Raw genomic sequence first — 16,084 nt, 5'->3', positions numbered from 1 at the left:
CTTTATTTCACACTCGGGAATGACGATATAAAAGTGATCAAGAGTGCAGGTTTAGTATACTCAATAAGAAAATATCCATTGAAACTGAGATCTGCTGCTTATCCTTACAAAATGATCCCTAGTCAATCAAAACTCAAGAGTACTTAGTTATTTTGATAAAAAGAGTACTTATTACTGCTCCACCCATACCAATCCACACTTTGGAGTAATGTGGAATACAAGAAACAAAATGAATAAATCCAAAATCTAGCTTAGTTTACTAGCATTTCTCAGCTCCAGATCCCCCATTTGTACTAGTTTCCATCTCAAGAAGTTGTTTGGGTTTCTGTGGCTTGTACCATATTGCACAAACTAAAAATGCTACAAAATTTATGGTACTTAATATGGTAAGAAGTCCATAGAAACAATCGAGCCTAGCATAGTTTATGTTGTCTGCAAGCCATCCCTGTCCATCCATGCTCCCGGTCACGCTCTTCACAACTGCAACCAGAAAACTACTAACAAAGAACCCAAGTGACAAAGTTGTGAGGAAGAGGCCGGTGCTCATAGTTTTCATTCCCTTTGGGGATTGTGTTATGAAGAAATCAAGCTGGCCTGTATAGATGAAAGCTTCTCCAGAACCCACCAAGAAAAACTGAGGAATAAGTAGGAACACACTTAAAGGCAAAGTTGCAGTGGACCTACCCACAGCTTTAGCCACTGAGAGCCGTTTCATCTCAACCAAAGCTGCAGCTGCCATTCCGAAAGTTGACAGGATAAGACCTATGGCAATCCTTTGTAGGTTTGTAAAACCTGTGAAAAAAAATGGACGAATCACGTTGTCAAAAATTCTAGTAAGAAGGGAATAAACTGCTTCCTAAACCAAAAATATAATGATGTTTTATTATCCTTCTCCGATACGTGGGTTCTTCTTAAACTTTGTAACTATCAATAAAGTTTTGATAATTCAATGGAAGTTCACTTTGGTTTTTCAAATGTTTCTACTTACGGTGTCAGTTGCAAAACTTCTAGTATTATACGTGCGTGCATACAAATCAAATATTCTGAAAAAACATTAGAGATGACAATTTCTGATAGTAACCCAACCTGAATGAGGGGAATCCTGTTTAAACTGGAACATGATCAGAAATAGAAGTTTAAGATTTTGTTTTCTTCCCTGAGTTAATTTCGAGAATGGGAATGGAGGATAATACTAGAATATGAAGGTTCCATATTTACCTGGTTGCCCTTTCCATTTCTTCCAAAGAGGCATAATAAGACGATCATAAAAGGCTAGCGTGATCAAAATGGCTGCCACAAAGAAAACAGGTAGAGAGCCGGCAGGGATTTTGAAATTTCCTAATGATCTTTCCATTGTGGATGCCTGAACCACTGAGAAAGTGATCATCTGAGCATATGTGGTCCAGAAGATTATGGTTGTGGCCCATATTGGGAGCAGTCTCATCATCATCTTTACCTCCTCTACCCTCGTTACTGAACAGAGCTTCCAGGGATTGGGAGCTGAGCTTACAGATTTCTCAAAATCTCCATCTGCAACAATTGCAGCCTTGTCTAGAAATCTAGAAAGTAAAACAAATTAATACCCTTGTCCAAATTCTGATTTATGAAGCGTTCCTTCCTTTTAAATCAATAACTTATTAAATGTTGTCACAGATTTATGTTTTGATTTTAATGGACGTAGTGGTTAGTTCAAGTATGTTTAGTCAGGCCAAAAAATCACTTACTGGAATTGATTTGTGTGATCAATTCTTGAGGTTGCAGCAGAATCTTCATATAGCAAAGTAGCATTGAGTTGAAGTTCCATCTTCCTCTTGTTTATTGCTGCAACAAGAACTTGGAAGATATGAACTATCGGACTTCCCATGCTTATCTTGTATCGGTATCTCTTAGTACCACATAGAAATATTAAAATTGCTGTGAACATTGAAACTGAACAAATTCCATAAGCCCAACTGCGGCCCACTTCATCTTGCAAGTAAACAAGCACTGTCACAGCTAACAAAGTCCCACTGCTGACGAACAAAAAAAATCTGTTGAAGAAATACGCCATTTGAGCCTTCTCCTTATCATCTTTCTCATCAAATTGGTCGGTCCCAAATCCCGAAACACTGGATTTGATACCCCCAGTTCCTAGAGCAATTATATACAGAGGCAAATAAATCATTCCCATTTGAAACCCATTTGCTTGCTTGCAGTTCTTGCTGGCAATAGGATGGCAAGGAGGTGGATGTAGTTGTGGTAACTTTGTTATTACTGCTAGAGTTCCAGTTCCCTAATTCATTTTAGCAATTATGGTTGAGTTATGAAAAGAGAAAATAAGATTGTCGAATCAAATGTCACATGGACTGAAGAAAATCTATATTTACCAGTGTCTGTATTGAGGCAAAGATTGCTATTGTCTTATATCTTCCTAGGAAAGAATCTGCCAGAAAACCCCCAAGCATGGAAAGAAGGAAACATGTGCCCATGAAATCTGTGACAATGTTGGCTGAATTTGCACTAGGTAGATGCAATGTTCCCACCAAGTAAGTCACCAGATTTACAGCTATTCCCATTGTTGAAAGTCTTTCGCATAGTTCAATCCCTGTCCAAGATCTTATGAGTTTGATTCATTCTGTAGCAAAAATTCCATACTCTCTTTTAATGATGTTATCTTTTCTTCCATTATGATTACAATTTTTTTTAGTTCTCTTGGAGAAACAAGAACCAAATTTTACACCAGATTGACATTTTTTATGTGTAGCTAGGAGTGAGCAGAATTGAATATTCTTTCATTTATAGAAAGTGGAGTATAATTGAAGATGGGCAATAACAATTACATTTAATAATGTGGGAAAGTTCCAGCTAATAATATTTGTCCTTTTCCCATTCTTGATTGTCTGAATATTAATGTCATGGACATAATTATTTGAAGTTGTCTATGGCATTCGTTTTAGGGTCCCATCCTCTCACTTCTAGAGATAGAAAATATTGATTTGAACTGAGATTGAGAAGGCTCTGAATGCTGAATGTGCTAAAGATGTCTACTAATCAAAACTTGATAAAACCTAAAATCCTATCTTTCATGATTAAGATCATCATTTTTCTCCAATTACCTATTAAACTTGACTGGTAGGTCATCCTTCTAAAACATCTCATAGGCTATGACTGCAAATGTAGCTGTCAATAATAGTGACATTGATCTTGAAACTCATCCAAACTCACAACTGGATTAGCTATCTTGTATTTCAGACAAGAGTAGAATTTGTAGTTCTTGATGATCTAAGACCACCTTTTGTCCAAACTAGATTTATAGGCGAGATATGGGAACATGTCAAACTCTTGTCAAGACAACCTTTTATTCACTTTCTTGAAGCTGGTTTTGGTTTCATTTCCAGAAAAACTTCAAGAAGAAGGGCGTATCAAAGATATAAGACAAAATATAGTACCTACAACAAGAGCAGCCGGGACCCAACCACCGGTTTTAGACCGGTTTGCCGGACACCCTTTGTAGTCCACAGCATCAGCAACCGTTAATCTCTGCTTTCCATCCTGTAGCCATTGAGATGGTTACTTGAAAAGAAGAAATATATGAATGTTATTGATCCTATTTCGAATACTGCAAAGAACTGAAAAGAACTCACCATTCTTTTCGTAGAGAATGTAAGGTAAGAAGTGAGCCTATGGCGCTGCTGCCTCAGGTATTCTTCAATTCGGTTTGTATAGGCATTGTATGGCACTTCCTATTATATAGACATTTCTTAGCAAATTAGATAATCACTGAAAGTATGAATCTATTGCTAGATTGAGACAGGTCACATTTGGTCATAATGAAGATGGAGGCCAGCTTCGTCATATTGCTTATTTAAACTTTGTTTCTTTTAAGAATGATTTTTGTCAAAAAAAAAATAAAATGAAGGAGAATGTGTAAAGATTTGGTTTGATTTTGCTGATTGTAAAATCAACGACAATCAAGCCTCCATGTGAGTGCTTTTGCTACCCCACAAAGTAGCTAAACCCATCCGCCTTTCTTCTTCTATTATATGAGTCGAACAAAGAAGGATAAGACATACATGCTCTATCAGTAACTAAGAACAGCCACTCAAGTGGTTATAGTTTTTATTTACTGAAAAATACTTTTTTAAGGACTTAAGAAAGTTATTTCAAACAAACTCGAAGTATAGATTTGGTTAAAAGCATCACCACCATCATACTGAAAAATGTGTCAAAAATCTTAGAGAGAGGGAGGAGGGATGGTTTCCCAAAAATATTTTCTAACATCATCCAAAGGTTAAAAGCTTGACCATAAGAGACCCGATTAAAGCTCATTTTTCTAGATCTTTTTTAGACATCCATATGGATTTCCAAATCATCTGAAACATGTCTATATTGTAGATGTTTGTATTTAGTACACCTTTAAAAAAGAATTTACACTGTTAAATGTAGGGTCATATGAAGGCAATAGTTGGAGGCATTGTTTACAATGGCCATTCGAGACTCATATAATGCCATTTTAAGTCAGGCACATAATGATGATATTCTCTCCAAAACATAACATGTTAGTCCGATTAGGAGTCCTCTCCCCCACAAATAATTTGTCCCCTTTTGTTATTTGACAATGCATGTATTACTTTCTTTTCAGCAATATAACTTTAGATGATCTACGTTCTATAATCATCAAGTTTAATGTATTAAAATGTCTAAATTAGTACAAATAGTGACTAATTTAGCTAAACATAAAAAGAATTGTTCTATGATACATGTCTTATGTATAAAGACAACGTTCTGCCAACAATTCTAGTATTGAGGTCGTAGGATATCGACATATGTATGCCTTCATTATCTTTTTATTGGTCTAAATTTATTAACTCGACTGGTTAGCCAAAATATTGACATTTTTTGACATATGCTTCCATATGTTTCTTCTCGAAATCGTATAGACTCGGACAACGACATTTGACAAATGGTAAAAGAAAATTACTGAACTATGTAATATTAAATGGAGACAACTGCAAATTAAATTTATAAAATTTGGGCTGAATGATTAGAAGCAAAGATTTGACTATCTTCCTTTTTAGATACTCAATTAAACACTCATATAATTTACAAAATCTTTAGAAGAATGGGACAAGTGACATTTAAACCTCTATAATAAAGAAAACCTATCAAATCAAATTAAGTAACAAAACATGACACCTATTACAATCAAGGTTGTTAGCTGATTCCTCTAGGTTTCTTTTTAAAAAAAACACACACACTATTTCAAGTGTAATAGGATCTCATTTGCTCTCGTCTCAACTTTATTATTCTTTTATGTAATAAGTCATCTTTGTGAGATAAAAAAAACCCACAAAAACATTCAAATGTAACCTACGGTTCTAACACATAGATCTATATATACCACTACTCGACGAGTATAAAAAGTCACAAGTTAAACTAAGTTGAGTATACGGTGTGAGGTTAAGTAGAAGATTTGTCACTTACGTATGCAAAAAGAATAAACAAAATAGTATGAGTAGAAGTAACCAACTACTCCATCTAGAATGTACATAACTAGTTTTGAAAACTTTTCTATATCACCCCATTAATTCCCAATTTGTCTCTTTCTTAAGAAGCTTACGCTTCTCTCTTTCGAAATTCTTAAGAAAGACCATTATGTCAAGTAATAAAATTAAGGTAAAAGTAGTTAAAACGTAAGTTTAAATGTGTTATTCAGAACAGATGTTAAAGTGAACATAACTAATGATTATTGACATGTATGACTTTTGCTTTATTGCATTGAAAAAGAGAAAAGGGAAAATAATTTAGTTAAAAAGTGCAATAACATTATTTTAGGTTTTGAATGTGGAATGCACTTTAGATTGTGCATTAACAACAGAGCATAAAAAATGGAAACATCGTACATCTTCATGCCATTAGAGAAACATGTAACGTGAAGAAAGTTGGATAAAGTTCATAACAAGACATTCAAAATAGGGACACCCTCTTAATTCTATTTCTTTGGCTTTTAGTATCCATCAAAATATCAGTCCAGCTAAGGATTTTCAGTTCATTTTGGTGATTAAAATCTGTACTTTATGCCGTGTTTATTAAGTGTTTTCAAGTACAAAACAAATGTTTTCATATACTTATAGCTCATAAGCTTGCTGTTGGATGTTTTTGGAAGAGAATTTTGCTTTTAACTCGAAGATCAAAGAACAAGGGAAACTAAGATTTGGTAGTGTGAAAGAGATTTTTTAATAGATAGATTTTTAAAAATGAGTTATAAATATATTGTTGTCAACATCATTATATGAGAGGATTTTGACCTGAAGGGTCTCACTCTCACTTAAATTGGTCGTGGACCATAATCGAGTTATCTAAAATAGCCTCATTCTATGTTGTGCTCAAAATATAACCAAACAAATAAGTGTAAGTACACAATTACATTTCTTTTAAAAAATCAAACGTGTTATATGAGTTGAACACTATAAATTTTGAAATTTATAGAAATAAGAATTTGATATAGCCTATTTATATAGGTCATGTATACTTGTTAACACACCAAAAAAAAATATGATGTACAAAGATAGATTTAATAAGGGACGGAGAGTCTGGATTCAATTCTTACCCACTAAAATTAGTTTTTATACCAAATATCAATAAAAAAAATTTCAAATAATTTACAAAAAGTTTTATTCCTAAAATGAAGAGTTTGATTTTTCTTTCTAATTTTTAATTTAAATGATTTCTTGAACAAAATATAATTATGATTTTCTAAAAGATATGAATTTTTTAAAAAGGAAAAAAACTATCTAAAATAAACTTTTCTTCTGTTATCTAACAAATATTTTTTAAAAAAGGCAACAAAATGAAACTAATTTTATATCCGACATAGACTTAAATTTTTCAATATACTACCAATGTTATACTTGAAATCCAATCGATTTTAAACTAGGGAAAATAAACGAATTCTCATTAAGAAAAAGCACTAATTTTAGGACACGATTGAAAGATATTCTGGTGATATCAAAACTATGTTTAAAAATGAGTATATAAAATAAATAACATAGAATTAAAAGTGAATTTTAGAGTAAATGTAACAAATGATTTTAATATTTCAAAATTCACTCTAAGACATCCTCTTTGTTCCTCTTAAAAAATGCTTTAAATTGTTTAATTAAACACATGAATTAGCTACAAAATCAATTAATGGTAAATTCATAATAAATAAATAAATTTAGCTAAAAATGACTTAATAAATCCTAATCATGACACAATTAGGCAGACAATTTAGACCTAATCAATCTAGTGTTCATGTGACAGAAATCAATAATTGAACGATCATTTCACATCTATAGCTATAATCAATAATGGTGCAAAAAAGGCAAAGACAAAGAGAATTTGATGAACAAGCCAGCCATGCTTCATGAATCATATTATAGCCAAACTCACAAGGATAAAGACGTCAACATTAGCTTAAACTGTCATTAAAATTGTACGAGTGTTTTGTCCCACTCTTAATAGAAACAAAAATAAAAAAAGAAAAAGCTCAATATATAGGTTAATACCAGGACATTTTTCCCCCTAATTGCACAACAACTTCAGTCAAAGCCTCCAGAGCAGTGACCATGACGATGATCAAAGAAGCCCATCATACCGAATGCCATATAGAATATATATAACATTTCAGATCAACAGCTTCTCAATGGCATCCTGCATTTAGAAGGAATTACACAATGTATCAAGGGGGAAAGGCGATGCTTTTACAAAGATAACAGATCAAAGAAAGTGGTGGGGTAGTAGTAATTCTTTTTTACCTTCAGTTGTTGTATTTGAGACTTCAATTGGCTTCCCTCGTTTGTTGTTACGGAGCATGCAATTACAGGTCTTGTGACTCCGCATGCTCGGCCAAGAGCTTGCTTAGAAGGGACGAACACATAAGGCACATTCTGCAAGTTTGAACATAATTGTGTTATATCATAGAGGATTAAGAATTAGTTGTCATTTTGAGACACATGATTTTATTATATTGATTATTGAAGTCTGGAAAAGAAATCAACCTAATATCTGGAATGCATAACATGAAAGTAAGAAAACTCTTCCAACCAGATGGTTATCAAACAAGATATGTAATTGAATAAATCATTGGCGGTTCTATCTCCATCCAAAACATGACTTTATCACAATGCTAAAGTAAGGGATAAATTTCATCTTTCAAACTTTTGCTTTATACAATTGACTTGAGCATCTGACTAAGTGTACAACTAAAGTTAGAAGCAAATATAAAAGTTGGACTATAGGGAACACTGGCTTGAAGTTAACTATAATAAAGAATGAAATGGGGGAAGTTTATTGAACTTGTGGATTTACTAAATTGTGAATCAAACAAGAAAAGCGAACATTTTGGAAGCTCTTTTGCTACCTCGTTGCATTAATTCCCAATAAACCACCACAGATTTTCATGACACAGATATGGATTCAATGTAAAGCTACAATGGCAACGGCTTCCATATTGAGGGTGTCTCATAAGGAAGAAACAAATATTAAGAGAAATTGCTGCTAGCTATCACGTCTATATAAAAGCTAATTCCTAACATTGTCTACAGCAAGGCTTCATTAGTTAATAAAATAGTGCAATAAATAGCATGGGAGATATAGCAATCCTAAAATATGTTCATTCTCACTTCCAACTTATCTATCTTAAGAAGTAACAGAAACCCATGATTTTCAATCTAAAGTTCATAAAATATTTAGTGTTACCTTATCTTCAGCCAACAAGGGAAGATGGAGAAGAATCTCAAGCGGCTCAGTGTCCGCAGCCATCACAACAAACTCAGAAATCCCTCTATTCAGCGTCTTAGTAGCTGAAAATCCATCAAAATATAACTATTAGCCAAGGGAAACAAATAACACCATAAAAAATCCTCACCCAATACTTCTTAAAAATATATAACTTCCTTCAAACGAAAAACACAAACACTAAACAAAGCACGCTACCTTCATTCGCACCCTTCTTGAGCTGCTTGTAGTTAGCAGCTTGCTGAACAAGATCAAGAATAGTAATTGTAAGCTGAGCATCAGCTAGGGGATAGGCTTTGGGATTCACAGCTTCTCCTGTCTGCAAAAACACAAACACCACTAAAATTCATGCAAACGAATGAAACCAAAATCAATACAAGTTCTACAAAATAATCAATTTCAGACGGTACCATTTTAGATCGAAGAAGAAAGGTAGGGTTTTAATGCTACGACAGCAAAATTTGAAGGGAAAAAAATTAGGGTTTAAGAGCTACTGATAAATCGTCGACGATATATGTTTGGAATATATAGAGAAGACTCATGGTCATCGGGCCGAGCTCTTGGTTGACCGATCATTGGGCTTCGGCCCAATTTAGCTAACAAAATCTGACTCAAGCCCATACCTATGGGCTTGGACTATATATTTGTACTTTTGTTCACTAAGCCCAAACTATTGTAGAGTATCACTTGGAATGGTAATTACGAGGCTTTGCTTCACCTAGCCTGCTCGGATTACCCAACCCAAATCGTTTTTAGATTGTGTTGGGTTAGAAAATGGAAAGAAACAAAAGTCCGGGGTACCGGGTTAAGAAATTAAGGGTTGGGTTGACACAACCCTGATTCTAGATGTCACTTTCCTGGTAGATCTTAATGGGATTAAAACGATATGAGATGAAAGAATTATGCTTTTATTTTATTTGATCTTGGACATACATTACCCGATATGCCTCGGGATGAAAGACTTTTTCCTTTAGTTATTTGATCTTCAGCCTTAATTGCACCGAGATGGTTCGAGATTAATAAATTGTAAACAAGATATAAATCCTAAGACCAACCCAACGGTTTTTTTTTTTTTTTTTTGAGTTGAATTAGGTTGACCTTGACATATTGAACCAATATTGTTATTACGTTGGGTTGATCCACGTTTTTCCTCCAACCCACTTATTTAGACCCATACTAATCATACCAATGTTTTCAACATACTTTAACATTGTTGATTTTATGGAATAAATCTATATTTCATTAATAATTCAGTAGAGTACAAACCTATATATAACCAAAGAGAAATACCGTTAATGAAATAAAATCATAAAATATAGATTTGTTTCATAAAATAAAAATAAAAAAATAAAAAAATAATCTAATTACTTTCATAAACATATATTGGTTATATTTGTAACTTTTTAAAAACGTCATGTATATATGAAAAAAGTTATGAATCTAATTGTTATAATTTACAACTTATTTTCAATTTCATTATTGTTTTGGCAAAAACAAACAAGATACAACCAAATAGAAAAATACGACAATAAGTGTTTTGAGGGGAATACATCCACGGGTGATCTTCATGCAAATTTGATGTTAGTCAATATTTGTGAGAATGTGTAGCAAGTTCGTGAGGAACATAACTGCACAATTACAACTAACAAAGGAAAAACTTTGAATTACTCCTCTACCGTGTAAATTATTATTGTAACATCTACAAGCTTCCATTTAAGGAATGAATCAATCAAAACCCAAATGGAAATGGCATTAAAGATAGAATATTTCATGTATTTAAAGTTATTTCCAATTATGTTTAAATGAGGGCCTCTATAAAAAGAGCAAAATTAAAAAAAGTATGATAATAAAACTTATGTTATTACGTTTTATAAATTATAAAATTTGTAAATTTAAAAGTCGATAACTCCATAATTATTGTTTAATAACCCTTTGATGATAGTACGATATCACTTATTTTGCCATATTTGTAATATGCAAAAAAAAGATATCATGAGTCGTTTTATTCTAAATGATTTTGTGATTTGACGTAGCTTTCATTTAAAAATTAAATTTTTGTTTAATTAAAGAAAATTATTTAAAACAGAACCTTGATAAAATATTGGTGTAAAATTTTTTGTTTTATTGTGTAGTGTAAATAGTTTTAAAATTTTTGTATTTTTTTGGAAAAACTTCTATTATCTTATTATTTTTCAATGAAATGCCACGTCATATATTAGAATTTAAACATTTTTTGTTTTGGTGGCCCCATCTTGATCATGCGAGCCAATAGGAATCGAGGAGCCACGGTATTGAAAACCGGGGTCGTAAGAACCCGCGAAATTGCGAATAGTCGAAGCTCGAGAAGTTCTATATTCGAAACAACCAAAACCCAGTTTTCGTTTCTGTAGATTATTCATTAAACAGCGAGAAAGTTTTAATCTTGTTTTACACCCAATTCTATTTCCATTGATCCCATAAAACCCATTTCAGCTTTCAAAACATCACAGAGAGATAGGAAGAAAGGAGCCAAAATGGGTTGGATTGGAGAGACAATCGAGTCTTTCAAATCCATCAAAATCAGAAAGGCTCTATCTCAGGCCATTAGTTTTGGTACGTAAACTCACCAAATTTTGAGTGTTACATATCAAATGAGTATCCTCATTCTGCAGGGAAGCTTTCTTTTGTTTGTTTTTTTTGCTGATTCAGTTTGAAGTTTCTCTATTCCATTACAAATGTTGAGTGTCTCCAGCTTTGTTCTTCATTTTATGATTGAATAAGTGCGAGTTCTTTCTCCAACTTGGTTTTATGAATTGTCTGAGGTTACATCACATGTTTAGACTCTAACTTTGGTCTGTTTGGTTTCAATGTCTCAAAAATTTAAGTTGTGATGCTGTATTACTCCTACTTTTACACCGTTAACTGAATGGTGACGAAGTGGGATGGATGTTGATTCAATATATGCTAATTTGACATGAGTTGATAGATTAATAGTAGAAAAAAACGGACAATTATGAACGGGATTTAGAGGCACAAATGAGTGTTTTAACTTCAGAACTAAATAGATACAACTGTCAAGTTTTAACAAAATTTGAGCACGGAGCTTAAAATCTTAGTTCAAATATCTTCATTTTGTCTGTGTTTTGTTTCTATTCAAACTTCGAAGTACTGGAATCCAACTACAACATGCATTTGACTTCTGCATTCCTTTGCTCTAAGAACAGTATCGTAATCTATCAGGTTTGATCGTTTCGTCTGCGTTGATGATTTGGAAAGGACTGATTTGCTGGACAGGCAGTGTGTCCCCTGTGGTGGTTGTACTCACTGGAAGTATGGAACCTGGTTTTGCTAGGGTGAGCTGATCCTATTACATATGCAAGTTTCCATTAATTCCCTAAGTCGATTGATTCTAACTTTAACTATGCATTTACTTGAACTATCGATACAGAACTGCCTTTCGTTATATAAAATTTTTAGTTTTTTCATCTTTTGTATCAACATTTAAATCACGTGTGCCGTGGATTTTTTGGATCTTAGATGTTATGGAATCTCACCATATGAAACAGACATTGTTGGAGTCGCGTTCTTACAACTATGAACTATAGATAGTCTGAGATTGAAAACATATTATCTTGAAACACTTTATTGTCGATTGAACTTGCTTCGAATCTCTAGGATTTTGTGGAGGGCATGCCTGTGAACATAATGCTAAGACTCAATAGCTTGTTATTAGGAAAAAGGAATGAAATGAAAAGAAAAAAACTTTGGTTCTTAAATATTAGACTCTAGCTTTTTAGTTGATTATGTTACTGGGGTAGAATATTAATTCAAAAGGTTAAATCACAAGTTTTGTCTCTAAACTATGAAGTTTGTGTCGGTTTGGTTTTTGAATTTTCAAAATGTTTAATAGGTCATTGAATTTTCAATTTTATGTCTATGGATCCCTCCTAAATTTGAAACTTTCAAAAAGTTAATTGATCTATTAGATATAAATTAGAATTTTATGTCAAAATTCAAAGAATAAATTTGAAAATTTGAAACTTCAACACAGACCTCAAAGTTGAGGGGCTTTGTAATTTAACCTAATTCATACTTCTCCAGTGCTTCATATTGGTTTATATTCACCCAGCTCTGCTAGAATATCTGATAGTACACAGTGGCTAACAGCTAATGGGGGAAAGCTTATGATAGTTTTGGTTTAGCTTCCTATGATGAGTTTTATCTGGTGCAGGGCGATATTCTATTCCTCCACATGAACAAGGATCCAATTCGCACAGGGGAAATCGTTGTGTATAACATCGAGGTAACTCTCGTCTCATACTCTCATTTTTCATGAGCTAACGTGATACATTTCTACACTGGTTATAGTTAGTCTTTCGTTATGAAAGCAATTTGGATTTTGCAATGTCTTGGAATTCCATTTTCTGGTAGGGGAATGAATAGGTTTCCTCTTCTTTGTAAAGATGGTAGTATTTCTTTTCCTTACTTTGATTTGTATTGATGATTTACCTCGTTCACCTCTTATTGCTAATTGACTTTGAATAAGGGAATAATCTTTATATTGGTCTAGTTACGACTCCTTTCCTTGTAACTTGCAACTTCTAAGTCTCATTGTTAACTATTTGACAGTTGAAAATTTTGATTTTTTTCCTAACAATTTCTTTACCATGACTTTCATCTCTTCTATGGAAGCATTTAAATTCATAGTTGGATTTCAAGAACTAAAGCGAGCTTTAAAAAATATAGTTTTTTAGTTTTTGAAGGCTGGATTTTAAAAATATCCTTAAAAATAGATAAATAAAAAAAAAGAACCAATAGGTAGAACTAGTGTTTACAAGCTTAACTTTTAAAAATCAAAAACAAAAATCCAAATGATTATTAAACAAAGTCTTAACATTCAATATTTTGGGTCACGTTCATATCACTGTTTGTGTTTAGAGAAGTTTATGTTGTCTATTACTTATAAGTTTTGGAGTTATAAACTTCAAACGGCTTCTTTTGGGTTAATTGTTTAACATTGTTAAAGAAATTAACACAAAAGGAATAGAGACAGACACTTGGAAGAAAGAAACTATTATTACGAAAGTAAAAGAAACTTTTTCACTCTCTCAGCACTCACTCACTTTTCCTCACTCTAAACTTGTTTAACTTTTTAGCTTGGCTTATGTATAGAGACACGCCTCCCATTTATAAGCATGAGATCCTTGGACCCCAAGTAAAAAAAAATTCTAGGCTTTTTTTGAATCCATTGTATTCAAGATACTTTTATGAGCGAACCATTATCGAAGAGAATTCTCGAATTGGTTGGAGCCTAAAGAAAGGTTATAACACTTCTAGAACCTTACTTTTGTGGTATTTATTTATAATCCACATATTTCAACATAACTCTAGAAAAATCTAATTTACACATTATGTCGTATCGTAAATACATGAAGAACCTTTTTGATTAGTTAGTGTTGCTTTCAATTTAAACATATTTCATGTCACTTCCAACATTTGTAAATTGTCTACTAACATCCCTTTGTAGCATTTGCCAGGGACGTGACATTCCAATCGTCCATCGTGTAATCAAGGTAAGGTTTTCAGTAAAATTTCTCTATCTTTACATTGTACTAAGTGTGCAGACAACTTATTTCATTAGAGATATCTTGTTTCATTCAAGGAATTTATGTTTCACTAGATGGTTTTTTCAACACAGCCACAATTTCATTTTAGAATTATGAAGTTGTAGTGCTCAGCAGGAAGCCATTAGTTACCTGTGAAAGGAGAAGTCCAATATTTCCATTTTGTTTCCACTGCTTAAAGTTCCCTTGAACTTATTGCAAATAAGTTGACCTATAGCAAAGAAACAAAGATAAATCTTCATTTGTCATAGTTTAGCTCACCCTACAAATTCTCAATTTCCTTGGTTTCTAAAGAAAAAAAGTCATCAATAGTCGTGATAAGATTAGTGTATTAATTTTCTAACAATGTCTTTATATGACATTCACATAATGGATGAATCAAAATTTCCATTGTATCACAAAAGAAATCGATGAAACATAAAAAAATAAGCAACAAAATGTGTGCACAAGGTTATTAGCAAGTGTTTTAAACTTTCAACTTATTTAAAAAACGAAACCTTTTTCTTAATTTTAATATTAATTTGCTTGTTTATATAATTGTTTTTAGAAATATCCATTTTAAACCTTGCTTAAACACTTTAGATGTTTAACTGTAACTTTGATTTACATAAAATGTAATTCTTATCAGGTTCATGAGACCAAAGATACAGGAGAAGTTTATTTTCTTACAAAAGGTACTTGAACATGAACCATAAGTTCAAAAAACTTGTTAAGGGAGGATGATATGGTTTTGAATTGGAATGAAATTATTTTGCTGAATGTTTAACGATGAACTTTGCTTGTTTCTTTTGTGTTAAACTTCCAGGTGACAATAATGAATATGATGATATTCCACTATATGCTGAGAATCAGCTTTGGTTGCAAAGACAACACTTAATGGGAAAAGCCATCGGGTAAATTTGCAAGAACTATTGATAAATCAACGAGTCCTGAACATGCTTATACTTGTTGATTTTCCGAATTCTAACCATAGTCGTCAGCTTGATGTGCATTAGAAGGCTCTATTTTATACAAGCTGTTTAGAAATAGGGAAAGAAATAGACAGTCCTCTTGCTCTAACATTTTTATTCTTCGTTTGCAGTTTCTTGCCATATGTTGGATATGCAACAATTATCATGACAGACATGCCTATAATCAAGGTTTGAACTTGTTGAAAACTTACAAGTCCTCATCTTGCTTGATTTCATAATTAGCGAAAAATACCTTATTGTTTATATTTGATTCATAGGTTCAAAATGTTACATATAATTCAGTTTCAATTTAGTTTAGATTTCATGATGTTACAATTTTACACCTGAGATATGAGTTTTGTTGGAAAAAAAGAGGAAGAAAGAATAACCAAAAGACTGTCTAGGTGGGCATATGGTTGTCTTTTTTCTTTTTATCCCCAAAAAGAGAATTTACTTTTAAATCCAATTTTGGATGGTTTGATTCAACTCACTCTGTTTCGTTGTTATTGCAGTACATACTTATTGGTGCATTGGGATTGCTGGTCTTAACCTCTAATGATTAGGGATTGAGAGTTTCTATAATCTCAATTTATACACATTGTTAAGGAAGGATAGGAAGAGTTATGAAAGGGACATGCCTGATTATTCTTTCTATTGTATGAAATAATTTATTTATACTGTGAAAATGAAATATAGAGAGAGTTCAATTTTCAATCACTTGGGCCTTGTCTAATTTACATTCTCATCCATTCACAATATTGCATGTTATAA

The 16,084-nt window shown here is 32.7% G+C and overlaps 3 protein-coding genes across 5 annotated transcripts; 1 reads left to right on the top strand and 2 right to left on the bottom strand.

Annotated features, from left to right (window-relative positions):
• Positions 1–50: 50 nt before the first annotated feature.
• NRT1.4A (protein NRT1/ PTR FAMILY 6.2) lies at positions 51–3,822 on the bottom strand. Of its 2 annotated transcripts, XM_011650374.2 has the most exons (6): positions 3,624–3,822; positions 3,429–3,531; positions 2,367–2,584; positions 1,725–2,272; positions 1,219–1,559; positions 51–792 (listed from the first exon to the last, which is right to left on the bottom strand). In XM_011650374.2, exons 1-6 carry the CDS (start codon positions 3,624–3,626, stop codon positions 260–262), a joined length of 1,746 nt encoding a protein of 581 aa, XP_011648676.1. In that variant the 5' UTR covers positions 3,627–3,822; the 3' UTR covers positions 51–259. The 2 variants fall into 2 exon arrangements, with proteins under 2 accessions (XP_011648676.1, XP_031736752.1); XM_031880892.1 differs by lacking the exon at positions 3,624–3,822 and having other exon boundaries at positions 2,367–2,614.
• Positions 3,823–7,361: 3,539 nt separating this feature from the next.
• On the bottom strand, positions 7,362–9,319 carry LOC101222939 (NHP2-like protein 1). The gene is made up of 5 exons (XM_004139270.3): positions 9,171–9,319; positions 8,959–9,079; positions 8,722–8,825; positions 7,779–7,910; positions 7,362–7,674 (listed from the first exon to the last, which is right to left on the bottom strand). The coding sequence occupies exons 1-5, from the start codon at positions 9,171–9,173 to the stop codon at positions 7,648–7,650; spliced, it is 387 nt and encodes a 128-aa protein (XP_004139318.1). The 5' UTR covers positions 9,174–9,319; the 3' UTR covers positions 7,362–7,647.
• A 1,737-nt stretch (positions 9,320–11,056) lies between these two features.
• On the top strand, positions 11,057–16,030 carry LOC101222464 (signal peptidase complex catalytic subunit SEC11C). Of its 2 annotated transcripts, none has more exons than XM_031881569.1 (8): positions 11,057–11,352; positions 11,964–12,092; positions 12,971–13,042; positions 14,277–14,312; positions 14,992–15,037; positions 15,169–15,256; positions 15,445–15,502; positions 15,826–16,030. In XM_031881569.1, exons 2-8 carry the CDS (start codon positions 12,003–12,005, stop codon positions 15,874–15,876), a joined length of 441 nt encoding a protein of 146 aa, XP_031737429.1. In that variant the 5' UTR covers positions 11,057–11,352; positions 11,964–12,002; the 3' UTR covers positions 15,877–16,030. The 2 variants fall into 2 exon arrangements, with proteins under 2 accessions (XP_031737429.1, XP_004139316.1); XM_004139268.2 differs by having other exon boundaries at positions 11,058–11,352; positions 11,980–12,092.
• Positions 16,031–16,084: the final 54 nt, after the last annotated feature.

Source organism: Cucumis sativus, chromosome 2, assembly GCF_000004075.3.
Source record: "Cucumis sativus cultivar 9930 chromosome 2, Cucumber_9930_V3, whole genome shotgun sequence".
NCBI lineage: Eukaryota > Viridiplantae > Streptophyta > Magnoliopsida > Cucurbitales > Cucurbitaceae > Cucumis > Cucumis sativus.
The sequence above is the reverse complement of the archived record's forward strand: the minus strand, read 5'-3'. Positions and strand labels throughout refer to the sequence as shown.

Excerpts from the sequence above, each read along its gene's own strand:
- LOC101222939 (XM_004139270.3), bottom strand. Across the intron at positions 8,826-8,958 it reads CAAGAAGGGTGCGAATGAAG|CTACTAAGACGCTGAATAGA; the intron begins GTAGCGTGCTTT and ends ATGGATTTTCAG. Across the intron at positions 7,675-7,778 it reads CTCAAATACAACAACTGAAG|GATGCCATTGAGAAGCTGTT; the intron begins GTAAAAAAGAAT and ends TTCTAAATGCAG.
- NRT1.4A (XM_011650374.2), bottom strand. Across the intron at positions 2,585-3,428 it reads CCCGGCTGCTCTTGTTGTAG|GGATTGAACTATGCGAAAGA; the intron begins GTACTATATTTT and ends GATCTTGGACAG. Across the intron at positions 2,273-2,366 it reads TTGCCTCAATACAGACACTG|GGAACTGGAACTCTAGCAGT; the intron begins GTAAATATAGAT and ends AAAATGAATTAG.
- LOC101222464 (XM_004139268.2), top strand. The coding sequence starts at position 11,274 with ATGGGTTGGATTGGAGAGACAATCGAGTCTTTCAAATCCATCAAAATC. Across the intron at positions 11,353-11,979 it reads ATCTCAGGCCATTAGTTTTG|GTTTGATCGTTTCGTCTGCG; the intron begins GTACGTAAACTC and ends GTAATCTATCAG. Across the intron at positions 13,043-14,276 it reads TCGTTGTGTATAACATCGAG|GGACGTGACATTCCAATCGT; the intron begins GTAACTCTCGTC and ends AGCATTTGCCAG.